Below are 7,767 nucleotides of genomic sequence, written 5' to 3'. Positions count from 1 at the left end.
GGCTAAGAATATGGGGTAGGGAGACTAAAAGAGGTGAAGTCAGGGTTTTTTTCTAAAAGAAAATACAATGACTCTGAGCAGATAAAATGATTCCGTGGGTAAAGGCTGCCAAACAGTTTGACCCGAGGTTCCGTCCCTGGGACTCACATGGTCAGAGAACCAACTCTGACCACCACAATAACACAATAAATGTTAAAACAAAACAAAACAAACAAAAAATATGTTGAAGAGTCTCGTGGTTAGGACTTCGTGGCCTATTTTCCATGCTGATATATCTGTGCGCGTATACAGCGCTCTACAAGTACTTGGGAGGCGTTATCTCGCGGTTGCTGCCTGGAAACTCGTCTATGAAGCCTAAGCTAGTTTGCGCCATTCGGCGATGGGCTTAACCCACGAGGTCTCGGGTGGCAAATTCGTGAAGCAGGGAGAGAGAACGAGACGAGCTGGTTTCGGGTGTGAAAGACACATTGGATCTGACCGATTCAGGAGACCGAGCCCGGGCCCCCAGCCTGAAGCAGAGAGTGGAGGGTCAGGGCGACATGGCGGGCCCGGGGTCGCCACCGCCCCGTCGGGGCCGCGCGAGGGCGGGGCGCGGAGGGATCCAGGCAAGCCCGCGCTGCGCCGCCCCCGGTATATTTGTCCCCAGGCCCCGGGGCCGCCTCATTTTCAACCCTCTCAGCACAGTCTCCCTTAACGCTCCCGCCACGCCGCCTCCGCCCGCGCAATGGCTCTGTAGCCGCGACCCCGTCGTGTCCCCCGCCCCCGTCTCCGCGCTCACCGCGCCTTCACTCTCCGCTCACACCGTCTCTTCAGCCGAGGCCGCCGCCGCCGTTGCCTCCTCGCCTTTTCGCCGCCATGGAGTGAGTAACCGCTCGCCCCTCCCTCGCCAACTGCCTTTCCCGCCCTTTCACAGAGCTCGCGGGGCTTCACGGGTCAGCCTCGTGGTGGGGGCGGGGGAGACGAAGTGAGGAACCACGGTCGCGCAGGCGCAGAAGAGGGAAGCTGGCGGCCGGCGCATCCGCTGAGCAAGCGCATTAGGCTCGAGTGGGGGGGGGCGTGCTTCCGGAGAGTTTGGGGGCTTTTAAGGTCGGCTCGCGCGCCGTTGCGCATGCGCGCTAATTCACAGACCCTTTTCCCTTCAAGGAGACGACCCCACACCCTGTTGCGCATGCGCATTATCTTACTTTTCCCCCCCCGCCCCCCCACGGGCATGAACTACGGCGGGCGGCGGGTCATTGGCTAAACACGCGCACTGGTCCTCCGGGAGGGTAGTGGCGTAAAATGGATCGGGTCCAGGGACTGAGCTCGCGCCTCGTCGCTAGTCGAGCCAGCAGCGAGGAAGGGTGGGACTTTGCTTGAGGCTCCGACTCAGGCCCAACTTCCCTCCAATCAGACACCTGCTGGGGCGGGGACTGGCTTAAACTGACAGGAAAGGCTTTAGGAACACCTTTAAGAAAGAGTTGGCGCCAACAACCACAGGGGCAGGGCCTCTAGGGACTTACTAGTTGGGGGCGGGAACTGACTGTGACAGACCGAAGGGTGGGCGGAGCTTCCCGTAGGATCTTTAGAAGTCTCCAAAAATTTTAAGGGAAGAGCGGGATCTGTGTGTGTGACACTGATGAAGGGCCCAGGCATTGCAGAATTATTCTGGGAACCCCTGTGGGTTAAAGGGGTTATAGTCTAATGATGCGGAAGGGGCACGGCTAGAAGGAAATTCCCTTGGGATTGAAATTTTTATGAAGAGGAATAAGATGAGGTGGGTAGGAGGGACTGGAGGTAATTCCCCTGGGAAAACACTAAGTTTCTGTGTTGAGGGAGGAGATGGGGCAGGGGAGTTTCCAAAAATGTCCCTGGGAATGTGTGGAGCGCTGAAATTTTCGGAAAGAAGGAAACTGCGTAGCCTGTGGGTCAAGCCGCTTTGACTCAATCCCACCCACGTCCCCTTGTCCTCACAGGTCCTCCACCTTCGCCTTGGTGCCTGTCTTCACCCAGCTGAACAATCTTCCACGCTGCCTCCCAATTGTTGGTGCAGCCTCCATTGCCGTCGCTGCCCTGCGCCTGTGTCTCAGCCATGTCACTCCTGGCGACCCTGGGACTGGAGCTGGACAGGGCCCTGCTCCCAGCTAGCGGGCTGGGCTGGCTCGTAGACTATGGGAAACTCCCCCTGGCCCCTGCCCCCCTGGGCCCCTATGAGGTCCTTGGGGGTGCCCTGGAGGGCGGGCTTCCAGGGGGGGGAGAGCCCCTGGCAGGTAAGAACAGGTAAAGAAGAGAGGTGGGTTGAGCTGGGGGGGGGGGGGACAGAAAAGGAAGAATTTATTCCTTCACAAGATCAGTACTGAGGGCCTGCAGTGTGCCCAGCACTGTTCTAGGTCTTCAGGGTTCAGAGCAAGGGATCCCTAAGCTCATGGGTGCATCAGGAGACAGAAGTGGGAGACCAAAGCTTAGCGGACAGTGATGAAAGACTTAGTTGAGAAGTCAGCCCTCTCCAAGTAGATGACATCTGGACTGAGGGATGGGGAGCCATGCTAAGGTGGGAGGGGGCTTCATCTCAGAGATCCTGGGGCACAGTCCCTTTTGACTGTGTAACCGATGGTTGTCCCAGACTGCGCCTGGTGGCACATGCCCTCAGCTCCCCCTGTTCAAGGGGCTTCTCAGCCTCTTGAGGCCAGGCCAGCCTAGGCAGCATAGCAAGAACGTAGTTCTCAAACATCTCAGAAATGGAAAAGGAGAACAAATAAAGATGGAGTGAGTCATACACACACACACACACACACACACACACACACACACACACGCAGAAAAGGGAGGAGAGAGAGAGTGGTGAAGAGTCCTAGCACTCTGGGAGAGTCAGATGTTTAAGGTTGCCCTCAGCCACGGACTACAAAGCAGGTCCAAGGCCAGCCTAGTCTACACAAGACTCTATCACCAATAATAACTGAACAAGCGAGGGAAGGAGAGAAGACATAGGTATGGGGTGCAGTCAAGCAGCCACAGAGCAGGATTGCAGACGTGGGAGCAGACCTTTGTCGGGTGGACTGTTAGTTGGGTGACTGCTTCACCGAGTGGTTGGCTGATTGATTTGAATCATTGATTGGCTTGTTCACTGATTGGTTGGTGAGTTGATCGGCAGGTGGCCTGGTGAACTGGTGGGGTGATTGGCTGGTTGGCTGGGTCATTGGTTACATGGCGGTTTAGTTGATTGTTGGCTGGTGAACTCTGGTTCACTGCTTACTTTCTGGGTTACTTGGTTGGCCACTGAATTATATGGTTGGTTGGCTGATTGGTTGGTTGGTTGCCTCATTCGTTGTTAGCGGGTCTGTTTGTTGATTGTAAACTATGGTTGGCTGATTGACTGGCTGGCTTGTTCATAGATTAATGAATTTGTTGGTTCGTTGGCTGGTGAGCGGTATGATTGCCTGGTTGGTTGGTTGGTTAGCTAGTAAATTCTATGGCTGGCTGACTGGTTGATTGGTTGCTTGGTTGGTTAGTAGCTTGGAGGGTAAACTAGCTAGCTGGTTGGTTGATTGCTTGATTGGTGTCTTCCCTGACTTATTGGTCTGCTGATGGGCCTATAGATTTGATGGTTGGCTGGCTGGTCACTTGTCACATTTAGTGAATGGGACATGAGTGAACACCGAAGTGGATAAAGCACAGACCTCAGGGACTTTTATGTCCCCCTCCATCCTCAGGTGACGGCTTCTCTGATTGGATGACTGAGCGGGTGGACTTCACAGCTCTCCTTCCTCTGGAGGCCCCTCTGCCCCCAGGCACTCTCCCCCCACCCTCCCCGGCCCCCCCTGACCTGGAAGCCATGGCATCCCTACTCAAGAAGGAGCTAGAACAGATGGAAGACTTCTTCCTCGATGCCCCACTTCTCCCACCGCCCTCCCCACCACCACCTCCACCACCACCAGCAGCACCCTCTCTGCCCCTGCCCTTGCCCTTGCCCACCTTTGACCTCCCTCAGCCTCCTACCCTGGATACCTTGGACCTGCTGGCTGTTTACTGCCGCAGTGAGGCCGGGCCAGGGGATTCAGGCTTGTCAACCCTGCCTGTCCCACAGCAGCCTCCTCCTCTGGCCCCTCTGCCTTCACCCGCCCGCCCAGCCCCTTATCCTAGTCCTGCCAGCACCCGAGGGGACCGCAAGCAAAAGAAGAGAGACCAGAATAAGTCAGCTGCTCTCAGGTACCGCCAGAGGAAGCGGGCAGAGGGCGAGGCCCTGGAGGGCGAGTGCCAGGGGCTGGAGGCCCGGAACCGGGAGCTGAGGGAGAGGGCTGAGTCAGTGGAGCGGGAGATCCAGTACGTGAAGGACCTGCTAATTGAGGTGTATAAGGCCCGAAGCCAGAGGACCCGCAGCACCTAGGGTACAGGTCCAGGCTGGAGAGGGAGGTCTCTTGTACCTCTGCCTCCAGCTTCACACTATCCCTCCATTTCACTTTCCTATCCAATCCATGTCTAGGTTTCCCCTCTGCCTAACCCATTGTGGGCTATTTGGCATAGTCAGTTTCTGTACCCCTTCAGTGCAACTGAGAAACCAAGGCCCTCAGGGAACTGGAGGAGCCAGCCTGATCCCTGGTCTCTGGAGTCTTAAAGCAAGTGTGTTTTTGCAGGTAGTCCTAGTTGGGTGTAGGGGGAGGCTGCCAGGCCTGGCATGGACATAAGGCAGGAAGCCACTCTGGGTGATGGCAGATGAGAACCTAGTCAGGGAGGGAGGGTTTTAAGGAGGGGACTTGGAACACAAGTGAGAAGCCAGTCAAGGAAAGGGAGCCAGGACCTCAGAATTTATACTGGCCTAGGGGACAGGAAGGGGTGACTGTAGTTGGTAACTAGGGGGTCATTTTAGCTCTGTGAGAGAATCAGTGTTTTGTGAGGGTGTGGGGGAAGGGTTGCATCTAGTGGGGGCTGATCCTCCAGGGGTTATGGGCACAAATAAAATGCAGATTTTCCTGTGGCCTGTGTGTCTTATCTTTGAGAGGAGACGCTGGGGAGAGTGAGCCTCGGGGTTGTCTTAAGATAACTGAGAGTAAAGCAAAGGACTGGGGCTGAAGCTCGACAGTACACATGTGCCTAGCATAAGAGAAAGAAGTTGGGTGTGGTGGCTCATGACTGCAGTCTCAGCATTTGGGAGGCTGAGGAGGAAGGATTGCCCAGGCCAGCCTGGGCTAAAGAGTGACCCCCATCTCAAACAAAACAATGAAGCCAAACAAAAGGTAACTAGTAACGTTTGTTCATCGTCAAGTGCACCCACTCGGCAAGAGCATGACAGGTGACCAGCCTATCAGTAAAGTTAGAGCCATGTTGACACTGAGGCTGGTTGTATTTACATTGTCAGCAAAGGACAAGCCAAAGGTAATATAGCATAGACATACCAAGAAGAATACCATCAAACACAGTGTGATCATTGCAGTAGTGGGCAGAGAGGCTTGTGGAGACAGCTCCGTTGGTAAAATGCTTGCCCAGCAAGCATAGAACCTGACTCAATCTCCAGGATAGATTCTGCATAAAAAGCTATCAGCTGAGAATGCATACTGCTTTCACTGAAGACCTGAGTTTGGTCTTCAGTAGCCATGCTGGGTAGTTTATGGCCTTGGACCAAGTCGTCTGGAGGGACAAAGACTGCTAGTCAGGGAAGTCACAATCTAAGGACATTTTGAGAAGACTCAGAAGAAAGAAGTGTCCTGAGGAAGCTGATTGAGATTAGATTCTACACAAGGTACTATTAGCCCAAGAAACAAAGGTTCCAGAGACTGGGTTCCCCAAAGCAAGATCTGACCTTAGCTCCCAACTGTGGGAAGGAGCCTGTCTTTAGGGTAAGTACCTGCAAAGACCTATCTGCTCGAGGGGCCATTGTTCCCATGGTAACTGGCCACCCAAGAGGTACATTTTGGGTGTGTTTTATAGTGATCATGTTGAGCCACATAGCATCAGTTTGACCTTTTAAGGAGATGCAGACTGAGTATTGGGGTGACCCACAGGGACACTTGAATCTGTAAGGTAGGTCTCCAATCCCCTGGAGGTAGGGCTATGGATCATAGCTGACAGTGGTTCTTCTATGGAGTCAGCATGGCTCCAGGAGACTCCAACACTATCACTGGAGTGACAACCACCAGGTCCCCTACACCCTGACCTTGCATCCTACTCTGGTTCTGCTCTAAGCTTTCCTATAGTGATAAATGGAGAGGCCACCCCCAGAGGGAACGTTGTATGAACCTCTGAGACAGACACCACCGCCTTGACTGCTCAGGCACCAAGGAGCAGAGGCCCCTCCCTGTCCCTTCTCCTTTCCTGGGGACAGCTGCTTCTCATGAGCACAGAATGCTGGTTAACTGTATTTGCCCAGCTTCCCTCTTGGGTCAGATAGCCTGCTATCCTTTGCTGGGTGGCTGAGATGCCCAGGTAGCAGTTGTTAGCCTTGAGGTCCTTGAGGAGGCAGGAATGGAGTTTGGTCTTTTTAAGTTCCATGTTTGCTTTTTGTTTTTGTTTTGTATTAAACTACAAACACCATGACCACGTGAAAGTCGGGGAAGAAAGGGCTTACTTGGCTTATACTTCCACATCACAGTCCATCAATGAAAAGAGTCAGTATAAGAACTCAAACAGGGCAGGAACCTAGAGACCTAGAGGCAGGAAGCTGATGCAGAGGCCACCGAGGGGAGCTGCTTACTGGCTTGCTCCTCATTGCTTGCTCAGCCTTCTTATAGAATTGAAGTCCACCAGCCCAGGGATGGTTCCACCCATGCTTCATCCTCCCACATTAATCACTAATTAAGAAAATACCCCACAGGCATTTTCTCAACTGAGGCTCCCTCTTCTCCAGTGAATCTAGTTTGTGTCGAATTGACATAAAATTAGCCAGCCCAACTGAATCCTTGTCAGCTTGACACACAAACACATCACTGTTAAGCCACAACCTTTATTTTCTTATTCATCCCCGAGACCTCGCATTAGTAGGAATATCACAATATAACATATTCCAAATTAGGCCAGGTATGATGTCACATTCCTTTAATGCCAGCACTCAGGAGGCAGAGGCAGGCAGATCTTCGAGTTCCAGGACACCCTGGTCTTCGGAATGAGTTCCTGGAGAGCCAGGGCTAAACAAAAAAACCTTGTCTTCGAGAAAGAAAGAAAAAAAAGACCTTTAAACTTTAAAGTCTCTCAATTGTGGGCTTCTGTAAAATAAAAGATTAAATACTTTCTTATTTCAAGAGAGAATAGGGGCTGGTGAGATGGCTCAGTGGGTAAGAGCACCCGACTGCTCCTCCAAAGGTCCAGAGTTCAAATCCCAGCAACCACATGGTGGCTCACAACCATCCGCAACGAGACCTGGAGCCCTCTTCTGGAGTGTCTGAAGACAGCTACAGTGTACTTACATATAATAAATAAATAAATCTTTAAAAAAAGAGAGAGAGAGAGAATAATCATGGCACAGTCACAATCAAATCAAAATCAGACTCTAACTGTGTGAACAACACAAGGTCCAATGTCTGAGATCCATTCATGACCTGGGAGCCTCCGAAGGGCTTGGGTCACTTTCCCAGCCCCACTCTCTGTTGGACACACAGCTAATCTAAGCTCGGATGGGCTCCATTCCACCGTTCTTGGTGGTCACTCCACAGAATGGGCGTCTCCAAAATTCTGAGGTCTTCTGCAGATGGGCCATAGCTCTGCACCAATAGCTCTCCCGAGCGCTCTTCAAGGTACAAGGCCTCTACTTTTCTCCATGACCCCTTCAGTCTTCCACTGCTTCCACGGCAACTCTGGCTA

At 53.0% G+C, this 7,767-nt stretch overlaps 1 protein-coding gene across 1 annotated transcript; it reads left to right on the top strand.

The window, feature by feature from the left end:
• Positions 1 to 608: 608 nt before the first annotated feature.
• Positions 609 to 4,951, top strand: Atf5 (activating transcription factor 5). Its single transcript, XM_021166350.2, has 3 exons — positions 609 to 860; positions 1,956 to 2,249; positions 3,690 to 4,951. The coding sequence occupies exons 2-3, from the start codon at positions 2,072 to 2,074 to the stop codon at positions 4,361 to 4,363; spliced, it is 852 nt and encodes a 283-aa protein (XP_021022009.1). The 5' UTR covers positions 609 to 860; positions 1,956 to 2,071; the 3' UTR covers positions 4,364 to 4,951.
• The last annotated feature ends 2,816 nt before the right edge of the window (positions 4,952 to 7,767 follow it).

The sequence above is a fragment of the Mus caroli genome, chromosome 7 (assembly GCF_900094665.2).
Source record: "Mus caroli chromosome 7, CAROLI_EIJ_v1.1, whole genome shotgun sequence".
Classification (NCBI taxonomy): domain Eukaryota; kingdom Metazoa; phylum Chordata; class Mammalia; order Rodentia; family Muridae; genus Mus; species Mus caroli.
This window is presented reverse-complemented; position numbering and strand designations above follow the sequence as displayed.

Bases quoted from the DNA above. Each gene is read 5' to 3' on its own strand.
- Atf5 (XM_021166350.2), top strand. From the start codon at position 2,072: ATGTCACTCCTGGCGACCCTGGGACTGGAGCTGGACAGGGCCCTGCTC. The intron at 2,250-3,689 runs GTAAGAACAGGT...CTCCATCCTCAG, and splicing joins GGGGGGAGAGCCCCTGGCAG to GTGACGGCTTCTCTGATTGG.